The sequence below is a fragment of the Enhydra lutris genome, unplaced genomic scaffold (genome assembly GCF_002288905.1).
Source record: "Enhydra lutris kenyoni isolate GAN:26980312 unplaced genomic scaffold, ASM228890v2 scaffoldscaffold31, whole genome shotgun sequence".
NCBI lineage: Eukaryota > Metazoa > Chordata > Mammalia > Carnivora > Mustelidae > Enhydra > Enhydra lutris.
The window spans coordinates 20,158,554-20,175,771 of record NW_019154115.1 but is presented as its reverse complement, the minus strand read 5'-3'; the positions used below and the strand labels follow the sequence as shown (position 1 = coordinate 20,175,771).

Here is a 17,218-nt window from a genome sequence, read left to right as displayed (position 1 = left end):
GGAAGACAACACACACACACACACACACACACACACACACACACACACAACACACACACACACACACACACACACACACACACACACACACACACACAACACACACACACACACACACACACACACACACACACACACACACACATCTAATGCACAATCTGTAAATAAATCAGCCCTGAAAACTCCTCAGGTGACCCCATAGCTAACATTAAACAAACTAACTGAATAATGTTAATGACTTTCCTAAAGTAGATACAGCTTTTCTCTGGAAACAGTAAATTAGTATACAGCAGTAACTGGGTAGAAATAATAATATGCTGATGGAAAAGTGCCAAATGAGTGCACTTTCAAATGCACACACAGTCAAATATTGTAATGCATAAAGGGAAAAACATATAAGCATGTGATTCTTATAAACTAAAGTCATTTTCAAAATTTAATATGTTAAACAGCACGCACATTTTCCCTGATTCTGTAAAAACGATTACACCACAAATACTACTCTAGTTTATATCATGAATAGGAGTCAATTATTTTAGTGCCCACAAAATAATGTTTTAGAGTTTTTAAGAACTCCCTCAATTATTTATCAAATTACTTTAAGACCAGTCAGATTATATTTGATGCATTCAGTAATTTTCTACACACTGGTCCAGTTGCTTAAAAATTAACTGCCAACTTTATTCACTAAATGGATTCAATAAAAGTGTTATTTTCCATATAGCTAAAGCTTGGGAAAAGCCATAGTAAGCCATGGGGAAAAAAAAAAATCAATTTCCAGGGAATTGCACTGCCTTGCATGGGCAGAAAATGGATGGAGTTTTTAATTCAGTATCACCTGGAAAAAAAATAGTTTGCTTTCAGACCATTATAGTAAAGCTTTAAATATTTTGCTCCAAACATCCACCAAATTGAATAAAGCAAGGCTCCATTTATCAAGGGAAATATTTTTCTTCTATACGTTTCTGAGGTTGAAGCTTCAGAGAGCTGTGATAATTAGGAGTAGAGCGCAGGTAACAGAAACAGCTTCCTTTCCAAGCCATTCTGCCAATCCCTAAAAGAATATTGACAGATTAATGTGTAAAGTCCAATTCAACACCCAATTTAATTGTAGTACAACCTGATTGATGCAATTTGCAATCAGCTAATTACTATATTTAGGGTCAGAGGCAAAATGATAGACAAGTCAGAAAAACTGGCAACTATTTTCCTCTTTGAGGGAAATTTTGTTCTTCATTACCTTTATATTACTAATGCAGAAAAACAGCTGGTATTTTAACCTATATAAAAGATAGAACATGAAGAAAAGAAAAGAAAACCTCATTACACTGTACCAAATGAGAAATTTTAAAACAGCATAAACAAGAGCAGTATATGAAATAACTTGAGATGCTAAGGTTAGCAGAGCTGCTCCTGGGTGTACTGTGATCGGTGGGTATGAAGGATACACACGCAAACTGCACTATCTATTGGCCAGTACAAATGGGCTAATTCCTTCAAAACCTTTCTTAAGGTAGTCTGAACAGCACTCTTAACAACCTCATTTGTACCATCAGCTTCCCTTATAAGCTACACCCTTATCGGGGTCCAAAGTAAATTCCAGGAGAACAAATCTCATATATTTGTATGTATATACAGGATTCAGGCTTTAGAAGGACCACACTCTGAGACTGCACCCCTCCCACCACTCCATCAGGGCCTTCCAGATAAAAGAACCAGTAGTTTCCTCTCAGAAAAATAAATACACTGAGATATATTGCTATTACACATTCTAATAACATACTAGGATGGACCTAGGGGCTTGTTTTTATGGAATTTTGTTGGAGGAAGAGAAGGCAAAGGAGTAGGTATGGCACGTCTCTGAGCAGCTTCAACGATTATAAACCTGACATTGTAGTTTTGTTTTGTTTTGTTTTTTTCCCTACCTCTAATACCCAGGAGGTTGAGAAGAGAAGTGGAGCAGCCAACTAACAGCATTCCAACCTGACCAGGAATGGTAGGCATCCAACAGGGGATGAGCTGAGAGACTATTGTGTGTGTGTGTGTGTGTGTGTGTGTGTGTGTACACGTGCGTGTGTGTGCATATGCTAAGCATTCAGTAAGCAAATTCAAGGACAAAAATTCAGAATCCCTCAGACAATAAGACTGTAAGAGCCTACAGACAAAAGTTGTTTTGGAGTAAAAATTCTAAAACCATCTCACTTAAAAAGACAGTATCCATAAAAAGATAGGTGAAGTGTTTCTACAATGTTTTAAAGTTTTATAGACCTCTGCCTGGCCTATTTACTGACTGATAGATATTTATTTTAAAAACACAGATTCTTTTCCTTTCTGCTTATTTGGATTTCTTGTTTTTATATAGTATGTAAATATTATCCACGTAAAAAAAACATTTAAAAGGAAAACTATTAGAGCCACGCTCATGAACTGATTACAAACAACCTTTTGAGAATCTCAAATCTCTGATCAAAATGGTTACTTTAATTGATTTTAACTATGAAAATAAATCACTAACAGGATCAACTAATAGGTAATAACACTGTCGTCTCTTTAGACAAGCAAATTAGTTCAACTTTTCTAAATGAAGCACAGGAACAGTGGTCATTTTGATACAAAAGTGGGATTTATATGCCGACAGGATACAATATTTAAATATTACGGTTGGGAACAAGTATCAGAAAAATCACAGAACTGTACAATTTTTCAAGCGCATAGCCCAATTAGGTCATAAAACTAGTCAGTAACAACTAGTCAAGGTTAGAACTCAGTCCTTCAGTATTCTCTGCTCAATGCCATATCTTAGCAGCTGATGTCCTGGCTAAGTATGGAGGGACATCCTCTCCCATCAGGCTCACTGGCCCACAGGAAGGAAAACAATAAATGGAAGAGCACTCACAAGTTAAAAGCAATTTCATTAGCTGTGGTATTTGTTTTTAGGAAGATAAATGTTTCAAAGATCACACAGCTCTTTATAGAGAAAAGAGCTGAAATAATGTTTTTATTGAATAGAGATACTGAATTATTTTTAAATATAGCTGTTTCCTTGTTTTGACTAAAAAAAGGAAATAAAAGGCAGAACACTAGGTGTGAGAGGAGAAGAAGAAAAGCCATTAGAGTTACAATTACACGTCAACTCAAATGACCTGGGAGAAATGATGGGCACTGGGCTCTGCTTCTGCGGAAGGAAAGTCAGGGGCTAGGTAAGTAACATGGACTAGACAGGACAACCCACGAGTGGGGTGGGTAGGGGAGGGAGTCATGTAGTGTGGACTCCCATACACAGTCTCATTTATATTCTGGTCTTCATATGGGATGTAAGATGAACGGTAAGAATCTAAGAGTTTTTATATAGTGGTTATAATACAGCTTTTAAGCTAACTTTACAGTAGAATTCCTATTTTTCTTCCTCCACTTGTTTTGTTTTTCTTTTCTTTTTCTTTTTTTGAACACAGGAAGTTTTCCTAATGGCATCTGAAGTTCTCCAAACAGCCAAGAGCAGGATCAGAATTAGTTCTAAGATCGGTGGCTTCCCAGTACATTTATAGTTGATTTATCAGGAATAGGAAAATAGTGCGACCCTCTCCTACAAAATCTAAAACACGAAAAGAAGGAAAACAACTTCAGAAATGCAAAGGTCAAAGTCATTCATCCTTGGAGTAACTATGTACTTTTTTAATCCTTTAAATTGACCCAATGGGCCATTTCTAATCAGTTTTAAATCAAGAGCCAACATTAAAGAGATGATACCACACTAAAACTGAAGTGGGAAAAACACATCACAAAAACACACCAGTGGGACTGATTTATAGCTCTCGGTGACACATGCCTAAACTATCTTACGATTCAGCTTTTCTTAAGCTAGAAAAAAAGGAATCCTCCATCATTAAGCAGTAAAGTGTCTCCCTTCCAAGGACTAAAAGTTAAACTTAAAAAAAACTGCTTGATTTAATATAACATTAATGAAATTAATGGGAAAAATGAAATGAAATTCAATTATGGATCAAGCAAAGAAAATATTCTTTGTTTATTTATGCCTGTGTTAAGAAGAATCAGTACCTATCACTTATAAATCATTAAAATAAAAATGCTCAATTAATCCTTATTTTATATGTACAGGTCTGAAAGAAACTAGTCCTATCCCTAGACCTTTGCTTCACAAATCGAAGCAAAAATGGTTTCAGAAAGCAGTCACACTCTATGAACAGACAATTGGAGAGATTTAGTAAATCCCACTTTAGAGAGCAGAGACTAATCGGAAAACACAAGCCAGTCAAATGTTTCTTATGAACTGTTGACACTATATCAATGCTGAATCAATTGGTGGCATTTACTCTGAGTGACAGAAAAGAAATAAATATTTATATCACATAACCTATATCAATGAACCCAGGCAGAAAGCTATTTCTAACCTGTCAATATTTGATTATCTTGAAGAATCATGTCCCTTTCTTTTAATGATTAATATGAATTCCTTATTAAATCTAAGTGGAGGCTAGTGGAAAGGCAAATCATTATTAATGCTTGAGAGCATAAACCACTGAAATAAAAAACTATGCTCGAGTGTTAAAGTATTGTTAAATGTGACTTACATCTTCCATACCAAGTGGTGTCAGTGCTCAGCCCAGAAATTTATTGACGCCACAGCTGTGCCTGTTACCCTCACTACCATGTGATCTCCTTTTAGCTCCCCTACAGCATCAAGGAACTGAGAAGTTAGTACAAGGAGGAGGCACTAACTGTGAGGACCACCAAAGGCGGGTTTTTCTGGTTTGTTTGTTCTTCTGAATGAAAGTAAATACAATGAAGGCTGCTCCTTGAAAGCAAGCGCCATACTGTTTAACACGGAGTTATCCCATCCCCAAGGGAAAGGGAAAGCAATAAACCATCGTTAAGTGTAAAAAATCATTATTATGACAATCTTCCACCACCGAGGACCTCACAACTGAGACCACTAAGATATTTATGGTACTAGGTCTGTTGTCAAAACATGAGGAACATTTCAGAATGCTTATTTTTTCGCACTGGAAATAAACGGTTTTTCATCTTTGGAAGAGGAATCTATGACAGGTTATTTTCCATTGCCTGGGCTGAACAAATGTAGTTAAAGCTTCTTAATTTATGTCAATTTTGAAATATATTTTCCAGCTGAAGAAAGCAAGTGACTCATACATAAGTTACAATTAGTAACTAGAATGCATGCATGCTGAAGACACATAAACATCCCAGGCTCCAGGTTTCTACTTTTTGTCAGGTTTCATGTCATACTGGCTCTGAACACAGCCAGGGCACTAGGGGAACATACTTGTGGACCTCAATCCAAACAAACCTCTGGCTGCTTAAAGTCAAAAGTATCAGGTAAATTTTGAGGCCATCGAGATCACACATACAATACCAGGTTTCCGTTAGCCGTAAACAGAAAATCTAAGGACTAGAATTCACACACTCTGGATGACAATCAGACGTCAGAACCAGATCAACTTATTTTTTCCAACTGTATTCAAGGACTATGTGCTAAAGAAGCTGGGCTTCCAGAAGCACTACCCGCCAATCTCCGCTGTAAGGCACACACATCTATTAGGCCGCAAAGTTACAGGTGATATTAAAGGACAAGCACGGGGACCCAGCTTTGTCTTCTTGACGGGCTCCACTACAAGTACTTGATTCATGAAATGCCAATGAGCCTCGGAGAGGTCAGCGTGTGAAGGCACTGAATAAGCATCTGAGATAATTAAGATTTCAGCCTTCGAAACATGGACGGGAAGTGAACAGCAGTTAAGAAAATCAATAAGAGTCTTTTATTTGCAGTGACACAGATGTCTCAGTCAATAGAGCCTAATAGGCAGGCTTGATCGCAATGGACAGGCGCCTGCCTCCAAGGCTATCAAAGGGCTTCCTCTATAACAAACATTAAAACGCATTTATGTTGCTATTGAAGAATTGAGGACCCCGTAGGTAGCTTAATTTGCCGGTGTATGTTTAAAAGCACTACACTATTTCAGATGCGTCCATTTACTTGAATCAGAATTAGTGCGAATACCCGGCCTGCAGGCCTGGCTGTCCCTCTCTGCCCAGGTTAGGCCATTCAGCTTCAGCGGGCCAGCAGGCAGGGCGAACCAAACCAGGGGCTTCTCAAGCCAAGAAATCTTAAATGCCAAAGGTCGGCTGTTGCTCTGTTTCCCTAAAAAACCAGTGCTCCTTTTGGGACCAAAGAAGGAGCCAAGGTAAGAAAGGAACAGTTTTTCCTCTTCTCCCCAAAGATAATGGAAGTGGCGGCCACCTCCCGACGCAGGGCCATTTCGACAACCCATGGGTTGACACACTTGTTCAGAACTGATTAACTTTTTTCAGACTGAGAGGGCAGCAGGGTGTGTGCATGGTACTTCAATCTGCTAGGAGTGAGACCCATTAGCACAGTTTGAGAGACGTGCTGCAAATTGTTCTGCCAATCAAATTAAGCCACCGTAATTCATTTATGACAAGAAGGTGTTCGCGGGCTCTTCATCTGTTTACGAAGTTTATGGACACAAAAACTGGACAGTAATGAGTTACTGCTATGTGGAAATCTTAATATGCAATGACACCTACCTGGCCATTGGCTAATATTTTTTTCAGTTCAGCAGAAGATTTCTTTAAGCTGGAAAAGGAAGACATGATTTTTAATGGCAAGATCATGGACACCGTGGAACACCGCTCAGAATTCCACACTAAAACACGTCTCAGTTTCAGGTGTAGACATGGACTACCCTCTTTACAACCTTTTTCCTATACATAAAATTTTCTCCAAGTAACTGGCCTACCAGAAAGGGTATTAATAAAAAACCTGAAACCCTAAAGCAATAATGAAGCCTCGAGTCATGATGAAGCTAGGCTGCCTTGTGGATTACGTCAGTGACCCCTTCGGCCATTCGTCCTGCTGCCTTTGGGTAGCCTTTCAGTGGCGACTTGATGTGGAGTCTGTCATCTGCTAAATACAGAGTACTTAGCAATGCACTCTTCGGATGTTTATAGAAATGAGAAAATAGAACTTCAAAAGATAAAATAGGTAGTTTAAGTCCTGATCTTTTACAGTTGAGATTTGTAATTCAGCCTGCTGAGAAGCAAATGTGCAGCAAAAATCAATTCTGGGACTCGCTCACTGTGGGATCCGGGACAATCTGTTACTCATCCTCTCTGAGTGGCCAGGTAAAGTGGGGGAAATATCAATGTTATAGGATAAAAAAATTAAATATTAGAAAAAGCTCATGTATATAGTAGATACTAAATCAATTTCAGCCGCCTTCTCTTTCCTTTTCTGTCCTTTAAGTGGGAGACCCAGCTTCCAGACACATTTAAGAAATATGAAAATGGAGGCGCCTGGGTGGCTCAGTGGGTTAAAGCCTCTGCCTTTGGCTCAGGTCATGATCCCAGGGTCCTGGGATCGAGCCCCGCATCGGGCTCTCTGCTCAGCAGGGAGCCTGCTTCCCTTCCTCTCTCTCTGCCTGCCTCTCTGCCTACTTGTGATCTCTGTCAAATAAATAAATAAAATCTTTAAAAAAAAAAGAAATATGAAAATGTTCTTCTCTGGATATATATGGCTATCTAAACACCTATGGAATGAATTTAGGAAAAGCGGCCAGGGGATGCTCTGAAGTTCTTCTAGCTTTATAATCAGTTATACCCAAAGATATCCACCCACTTAGAAGAATGGTGTACAAAATAGCCCCTCATCTCATCAATGTTCTAACTGGAAATTTAAGCTTGTTTATTCTTTATCTACTCAAACCCTCTACCCAACTACCAAATTAACTCTCCTCTCTTGTGTAGGTGCCTTTCTTCTCAACATACCCACCCCTAAAACTGGGAGGTCCCTGAGAACATAGGCCACATCTTGATCTCCTCTGTATCTCTGTATATTCCCTTCCCTTCCCACCCTTGTTCAGTAAATGGTGGTCGTGGTTCTGGTTGTGATTTATTATATGGCAGTCCTAGACACACACACACACACACACACACACACACACACTCATTTGGTATCTTTAGTAAGCTATAATCAAGAAAGATCTCAGACTTCAAGTTTGACCATACTTGCTATTTCAAGTTATGATGATTATTCTTTCTAAATACTTCTTAAACTTCTGCTATGGTCAAATGCAGACTATAGAGCCTCAGTCCCTACTTTCTACAGATTTTATAAAATATGCCCTCAACCAAGGATTCTAAACTTGATTTTTTTAAAGACTTAATTATTTGAGAGGGAGAGCAAGAGAGAGAGAGAGAGAGAGCATGAGTGGGGTGAGGGGCAGGGGGAGAAGCAGCCTCCCCCCTGATGAGGGAGCCTGACTCTGGGCTCAATCCCATCATGACCTGAGCTGAAGGCAGACACTCAACAGACTGAGCCACCCAGGTGCCTCAGGATTCTAAACTTTAATAATGTCCTCCTGAGTCTAAGAATTCATGTACTAAAGTGGGAGTTAAGAATTCTATAGAACAAGGGGTGCCTGGGTGGCTCAGTGGGTGAACCATCTGCCTTTGGCTGAGGTCCTGATCTCAGGGTCCTAGGATCGAGCCTCACATCAGGATCCCTGCTCAGCATGGAGTCTGCTCCCCGCCCCCACCCTGCTCCTTCTCTCTCTCAAATAAATGAAATCTTTAAAAAAAAAAAAAAAAAAAAGAATTTTGTAGAATGAGACTGAAGTAGAAACACAGATCAAAAAATAAACTGACAAAATCAGTCCAGTTAAGAAAATAATAATAGCAGCTATCATTTATTTAGATGATACCATGCACCAGGAATGGCACTAAATGCTATTACATATTATCCTGATTTAATCCTCACAGTAACAATAGCCCTGTGGGAATAATTTATTAAGGAAACTAAGGTTCAGACCTCCTCAGTCTGTTTCTCTTACACACACACACACACACACTTTTTTTCCCTTGTAAATATATAGAACCTTGTAATCCCACAGATAACTCCCAATTTAACAGTTACAATTACTGTAAAAACAAAAATAACCAAACAATGTCTAGGCAAGGTTTCTCCACAGATACTCCATAATGTCATACAACTTGAAATAATAACATTTTGATTCATTGCATTTACAAAACACCTTTCATCCAAGAAACAACATGTGATTCCTTAATACAGCTTCATCAATCTTCCTAACACCGGAGGTAGAGAAATGTTAAGTTTAATCATCCTGAGTTTACAGAAGGAGAAAGCCACAATATTTAGGAAAGGCCTTGACTTGGCAGTGGGACTTGAATTCAGTAATTATGGCCTAGCAACACCATGTGGCTTAGTAAGCTCAGTTTAATAAACAATCATCCACCTAAGGCAAAGACTGATTCATGCTTTGAGAGTAACCAAGGAGAATACGGATTTCATTCATTATGCCAATGTCTGACTACCACTTGGTCTCATTAAAAGAAAAAGTCTGGGGGCACCTGGGTGGCTCAGTCAGTTAAGCATCTGCCTTTGGCTCAGGTCATGATCCCAGGGTTCTAGGATGGAGCCCCACACTGGGCTCCCTGCTCAGCGGGGAGTCTGCTTCTCCTTCTGCCCCTTACCCTGCTCATGCTCTCTCTATTTCTTTCACCCTCCCTCTCAAATAAATAAATAAAAATCTTAAAAAAAAAAAGAAAGAAAGAAAGAAAGAAAAACGAAAAATTCTGGTAATTTCTTTGTTCCTCAGTTAACTCAATATTTTGTTTATCTGTAACGGTCACAGTGACTTAGGCTATTTGAAAATCACTTTTGAAAACATTTTAAAATTTAAATGTGATGTTATTGTAACCCTGACACTTTAAGAGGGGCACTGAGACATCTAAAGAAGAGGAAATGGGTGAGGGGACAAGAAATATTGTATTGGAGAGGCTTGAATGAGTTGGGAGAATTTAATTCAGAGACAAGACTAAGAGGGAATATAAATTTGTTCATCCACTCATTCATTCAAGCATTACTATCTCCTATGTGCCAAGCATCACACTGGGAATTGGGAATTCAGTAATGAATATGCTACAGTCACTGCCCTCAAAGAGTAGAGAATCTACCAGGGAACAGAAGCAATTGTAACACAATGTGCTAATGGCCACAGCAAAAGCAGGCATCAAGGCATTAGGGAAATTCACAGAGTAGGTACCTGGTATGGACTAGGAGGTGGGCTGTCATCAGAAGACAGTAACAGCGTGGTTCCTCAAAGAGGACCAAGGCAGGCCAGACTGAAGATGAAGGGGGGAACAAAAAAAAGGAGGAAAGCAGGGAGGGCCAGGAATAAGAGAAAACACGATCCACGGAGGGCACCATGCACTCATCAGCAAAGCTAGAATGTCAGGTAGGAAGGGGCAGAATGGGCAGGGGGCCTCCATGTGAGAGGCCGTTACTCATCTGCAGCCCCACTGATTTACAGAGCCTGAACTGCCTCAGCAGAGACAGGGCCACTGGACTCCAGCAGGACAAGTTAGCAACTGGGTGGGTGCGGGACAGGAAGACAACAGGAAGAGCCCCCTAGAAGAACTGCTCTGCTCGAGGGCCACACAAAACCTTTATGAGTGGGCGCTAAAAGGAGACCCATTTTGGCTCATGACAGAGAATGTTTTAAGACAGAGCTCTGTGAAAAGGGACAGGCTGCCAAGGCCAATAAAGTGCATTCATGCTATAAGGGATATTCAGGAAGAACCTGGATGACCATTTGGCAAGGGTTAGGGAATCAAGCACCGAAACAGAGCGGGATTAGATGGGCGCTTCTCAGACTCGTTCCCCAAGGTAGGGGGTCTTTTATAAGCAGAGTGGCCACAGCACTGTCCGGCAGGCCATCTGATGGCCCACCAATATGCCGAGAGGAAAACTCAAACACAAGGCCATGCCCATCTGGCCCCAGTCTACCTCCTTCTCTACTGTCTCTCCAATGTTCTCCTCCCCCCGTCCACAACCCCCCAACCAGCAGCCCTCCCTGGGCTCCAGCTGGCTCTTGATGTGGCTAGGCCCTTCTTACCCTTCAGGCCGTGAGAGAATGCCTCTCTCTACCCAAGAAGTCTACCCTGCCCGTGCTGTCTAAATCTAAACATATCCCTGCACAGTGTTCTCTCCCTTCAAAACCTGCTTGCTTCCCTCATAACACTAATTACAAAGTGTGACTGTCTGTATATTTGTTTTTTTTTTTCCCTGTATGTCCATTAGATAGCAAGCTCTAGAGGATAAGGACCACGCTTATATTTCTAGTGCACAGGACAGCCCCTACTGAATAGGTGGCACTCAATAAATACTTTTGATTAGTTATCAACATGGGACACAGAATATGGCCAACCTAGGACGGCACATTAAAGTCTATGGTAGCTCTTCAAAGTGTACTTCTCCCATAACAGAAGTCACTATGGGAGGAAACCACCATCACCAGCCGGGAGACTATTGCATCCCTAGCAAAGATGCTGCAACAAAAGGCTAAGAACCACTAGGTCAGACAGTCTTCAAATTTATGTCCAACCCCAAATTTTATGAATATACACAGTAATTCTTTAAAAACCAAGCTAATTTACTCATGCTGTTAAAGCTAGATCTCAGAAAACTGAAAGGTTATCCTTGCCCCTTCTCTGACCATTTTTTCACCTCTATCCTGCTTTTTCTACCACGACAAAATGGGACCTAAGATACCAGAGAAAGACTTTATTTTTCCTCAAGGCTCAGGGTGAGTCTGTCTGAATAACAACTTTTCTGAAAGGAGTGGATAAAATTAAATGCTGGGTCTTCCTTGTGCTGAGTGTAACAAGTGACCCCAGGCCAGTGCCTCCACTCTGGGGCCACGGCTCACAGGCCCAACAAGCGTGAGGAGAGAAGCTGCAAAGGGCCAAGGCCAGGGCCAAGCCCTAGAATGAGGACTAAGAGATCTACCCCTTGTGCCCACAGGACAGATGAGTCTCTGGTGAATTACCAGGCTAAGCGTATTTTAAGACAGAATAAATTGCTTAAAAAGGAAACACGCTTTAAAAGTTGTGTGCTCGCAGCAGGAAAGCTGGTGAGTAGACAGACTGACTCTGCAGTAAAGCAATGGAGGAAGTGACTCCGGGGGGAAGGAGGCAGGAGAGTAAAAGGAGAGCCACAAGGAGAGACTTTAAATTACCCCCAGGAAAGCCCCCGGCAAAAGAACTAAGACTCTGGGTTAAGGAGGGGCGGGGAAGGAAGAGGAGAAACCCAAACTCCATCTCAGCCAATAAAGGGCAATACTGGTTATAGCCCTAAACCCAGAGAAGCCTGGGCGCAGAATGGAAGGGCAGCTGGATGCTGGCTTTTCAGTCATCAATGGGAATCCTCAGATCCAGGGGATCACATCAACGGTGTCATCTTCAAGTACGGCCATGTGACGTTTACTGGCTGAATAACCGCACGGATAACCAGAAGGACCCAGAATTCTGTCGACTTAAGCACGCCACTCCTTCTACCTGAGGATGGGATCATCTGGAAGTAAGTTTTCAGGCCTGTCAGAACACTTTGAAAAGGCTCTTGAGTGTTCAGCATCCCATGCCAGTGTGGGGCACTGCTAGCGTGAATTAATGAAGATGATCTTCCTTCTATAAATAGCTTCAATCTTCAGTATGACCAAAGATACAAAAAGAGCAAAGTGACTGGTCAATCTAGATTTTACTACTTCACTCTCCCCTTGCCTCTTTCTGGTGAGGATGTCAGGGGATAATGATACTGCCAAAAGACGGGAAGCAAGAAAAAAAATAATGAGCATTACACAATTTATGAACTGGATCATCACGGCATGAAAGGCACTGAAGTCAAAGGCAATGAATTTTCTGTGTAATTTGGAGACTGAAGGAACACCGTTCCACAGACCAACACTAATAGTTTAAAATGTCTCATTCCATCTTCCTCAGCGAGGCCCTTTCTCTCTAGTCAACACATAGCTATGGTTACCCAACTAGTCAAATTTCTTCTCAGCCACATACACATTCGCATGGTCTTAGAGAAACGAGGGGTCATCCCCAGGCCTCTTCCGCACCCCTAACTCCGTAGATAAGCATGCTTACAGGCACACTTCACTCGCTTGCCCTCACCTATTGCTTGGGATTGAGTCGGAGACTGCTGGGCTATCGTGTTGGGAGGGTCCAGCCCGGGTATTCACCTACAAGGTAAGAAAGAATCTCGATCAGTCTTGTGTTCTGAGGACACAGTTCCAATTAACCTATAATTTGCCACAAATTTCTCATTTCACTATGAAGGTTAATTAGCTTGTTGCTAGACAGACCCACGGTCGGAGTCTATTCAGTATATAGGTTACAGAACTGTACAACCCGTATATTACATAATACACTTTTCCTGTCATTATTCAAATACTTAGACAGCATTGAAAAAAGGGAGAGATAAATGGGAAAATTTCAACTCACGGTCCAGAACAGAATTCAATTCACTGTTCTGTTTTGTTTCATATACAAAACAATATGTTCAAAAAAAACATTAACAATACATCCAGAGGTTAGTGGTGAACCTCAAGTTTTCGCATCTTTCCAGCTCCAAAGCCAAACAGAACACCCTAGCATGTTTCTTATTCACTGGAAAACGAGATCCAAATAATTAATTATAAAATGCTTGAATCTAATACAATAGCTAGCTTTTCTTTCCAATGTAAAGCTATAAGCAGAAATCCGGAATTCAAAAGACACAGAACAATGAAAAGACATTAAAGAGATACATGTTTCTAGCATAAATATGTCAAAAGAAGAGGTGGGTATTCTGTGTGCGAGATGCTTATGTGCTTAATGAATCACTGAAATGAAGTCTACTTTCATTCAAATAAATCGTTGTGGACACCAGTACCTAGAATCATCCTGAAGAAATGGACCAACAAAAAAATTCCAAATAATAAAAAAAAAAAAAATACAGCACCAAACCCCTTCTATTCAAATATGTACACATACTGAGCAAATACTACAGATGAATCCCCCTCCACATCCCGTTTAAAAAAAAAAAAAAAGGAATCGCTTGTCAGAGCTTGAGAAAGTGCAGTTTTATTTGACATTTCAATAAGTGGAACACAGCATTACAAATCCATCTAACTTTACTGAAACAATTATTGAAATTCGTACCTTCAGGCCATGTATGTTCCGTTCCCCAGGAGGCTTGCAGGCTGAAACAGTAATTGACTAAATTGTAGAACACATCAGGGCCATTTACAAATTTGCTCAAAATGAATCGTTTAAAAAGAAATGAGGGTGACACCAAAATTAGCAGAGAGAAATGATTGAAAAGTGGCTCCCAAGACCCAAAGTGGGAATTATGAACCAGGGTTTTTAACTTGCAGGAGTGAGCATTTATAAATGCAAAGAGCTTTCTGACACCACCTCATATAAATTCCAATTTCTGCTTAAAACATATAAAAATCAAGTTAACTGAGCTAAAATGATTAGATTCCTTTCATAACTCAAATTTCTGCAATCTTTCCTCAACTCTATTACATTGTATATCTGCTATCACTTAAACTACTTTAAAAATAGCTAGGGTTTTTTTGGGGGGGGGTGGGTAGTAGCAGAAATCTTTTAATGCCAGAAAGATGGTTAGAGATTTTAAAATGGAATATTCAAGTTTGAATACCAGTTTGCACAGCAATAAGTAGTCAAATTTATTAAAATACAGAGATATCACTAATTTTACTACTTTTTTTTGTAAATCTTGACATCTAATATTTAAGTCTAAAGATAAAACCATGCCAGGAAAAATAATATTAATTTCCTGACACCACCCTGAGTTACAGGGTAGTACTTTTCCAATTCAGCAAATGCTTCTTCATCATGTGTTAAAAATGTGTCCTGCCCATTTTATAGGCTGCTTCCATTTGAAAACTACAGTGCCCTACAGCTTGTATGTTAAGGGACTGTCAATTGTGATTGATTGTTTGGGGAAGAATATATTTGATTTTTTTCTCCTCTCTCCGATGTACATGTATTCTTCCTCTGTTTCAGACAACAAGAAATAAAACTGTTTAATAAAGAGAAGATGTGGGTAATAATTACAAGGCATATCAGTTGCTTTAATTTGTATATTTTGGGTATATTTAAATTTATCATTATTTTCCTAGAAAATACATCTAAACCTAAACAAAGAACTCTTATTTTCCCTAAAATACATTAAAATTAGGACTCCAAATCTTCTTTCTGTAAAATGGAAATTAACTTTTTGAACAAAATCAAAGTCACATATATTTGATGCCTGGTCCTTGAGGGACCATTAATACTTCCTAAGACAACACTTCAGAGTATTTCCACTTAAGTACCCAGTACATTCATAAACTCCATTTAATAAAAAAGTGGCTAACCAAGGAATTAGAGACAGGCATCAACTCTTACCTCTTACCTTAACATCTGCCTCATTACTCAATTGGCTTCTCAAACCTTTATGACTAGAAATCTACACAATATTCAAAACACCCAGTAACCTCACATTTCCTAAAGTTATGGAGTCAGAAGGTACATAAAGCTAATAAATTTTCATCCTTATTAATATGTAACATATCTCTTAACTACAGAGAGCACAGGCATGAGCTGGGAGTTACCATCCAAGGCAACTGTCTTACCTGAATGAGAACACCAATGTTCAAATAAAATCGTGTTCTCCTACCTTTCTCACTTGTTCAGTCTAGAGATTCTTTTCAGCCTGGGGCCTGACCAGAGAAACTAAGGTCTGGGGGCCTCTAACCAAATAGGTATTAACCTAGGCAGCCTGCCCAATATGTCTATCTATATCCTCGTTATAAGTGCGCATAATTTCATTTACGTACATAAAATATAGGTAAGAAGCCCAAAGCAAGACTATTAAAAAAACTAAAAAGAGTTATACAGGAGTGCCTGGGTGGTTCAGTCAGTTGAGCATCTGACTCTTGATTTTGGCTCAGGTCATGATCTCAGGGTTGCGAGATAGAGCCCCGCATCCACTTGGCTCCATGCTCAGCGTGGAGTCTGCTTCTCTCCCTCTTCCCCTGCCCCTCCCTCCACTCACACATGCAAGCGGACGCTCACGCTCGCTCTCTCCCTCTAAAATAGATAAATAAATCTTTAAAAATGAATAAATAAATAAAATAAGAATAGTTGTTCAATAGCATCCAAGAAACCACAGAGACAGGGGGCTGAGTCTCATATTTTAAAAAATTCAAGTCTGGCTTGAAAGAATTTTATTTAATAATTTATGGGAGCCTAACAGTCTGTACTAGGACCACATGTGATGATCACATCTCATATACCATCTTCTTTTAAGTATCTTCTCCCTGCAATATACTGTTCTTTGCACTTCTACCAACCCCTCCAGTCTACCCCCAAGCACACTCCATGGATATTTTCATTTAAATGCACTTCCACTTTAAGCAAATTATGACTTAAACAAAATTCTTAATCAAAGGGTATACTAACCACTTACAGGCTGTTGTGGACTCTGAGGTTACTTAACCTCTCTGAACCTGCAGATTCTCATCTATACCATGGAATCAATAATGCTGAATAGGCAGAAATGTCAGGAGAATGAGAAATGAAAACAGTTAAAGCAATATTAATGCCTACAGAGCATTAATAAATGGTCACTACTGCCATGAGAGGCAGCACAATGGTGTGGACAATAAGACTGCAAAGGACTGCTCACGAAATAAAAGAAAAAAGAAAAAAAAAAAAGCCTGGAAAGATTTTTGGATGAAGGGAAGTAAATCTTTTACTGAGGCAGGGGCAGGGGCGGGGGGACCACAAAGACCCACAACATCAGAACTATAATTTTCCAGGTCATATTAGAAACTAGCATATTTCGCTACAACAAAAGAGTTATGAAGTCAAGTAGGGAAACAATGAATTAAAATTTTCAGCTGGCAAAAGAAAAAAAGTATTCTTTGTGGAGAAACAATTTTGAAACTTGCCCAAATTCTCCCATCACTGAAGATAACGAGAAATGATCTCCATCTCTTATTATTGGCCTAATGCACAAAAATGGCAACATTTGCTTTTCTACATTTGCTTTTCTCTTTTTCTTTTTCTATTTTAGTTTTTAGTCTTCACATACAAGAGAATCGGATTAATCATAATTTTTGTTTCAGACACACTATCAATGGCCCGATTTTATTTACTTACTTAAGTCTTTAATACATTGTTATTATATAAGTACTCCCAATTGCACTGCCCACCTTAATGCTAGAAAGGCATTACTCTTGAACCCAGACCTTCTTGCGGGCTAACCGAATCAGCTGCCCTTGGAGACTTGATCAGCATA

At 39.7% G+C, this 17,218-nt stretch overlaps 1 protein-coding gene across 3 annotated transcripts in view; it reads right to left on the bottom strand.

The window, feature by feature from the left end:
- Positions 1 to 17,218, bottom strand: part of LOC111153163 (mitogen-activated protein kinase kinase 5) — a 267,166-nt gene that overhangs the window by 212,677 nt on the left and 37,271 nt on the right. For all 3 annotated transcript variants that reach the window (XM_022511975.1, XM_022511977.1, XM_022511976.1), the window contains exons 5-7: positions 14,065 to 14,105; positions 13,036 to 13,103; positions 6,586 to 6,634 (exon numbers count right to left, since the gene is read on the bottom strand). In XM_022511975.1, the coding sequence (XP_022367683.1) occupies positions 6,586 to 6,634; positions 13,036 to 13,103; positions 14,065 to 14,105 (158 nt within the window). The remainder of the gene's footprint in view (positions 1 to 6,585; positions 6,635 to 13,035; positions 13,104 to 14,064; positions 14,106 to 17,218) is intronic.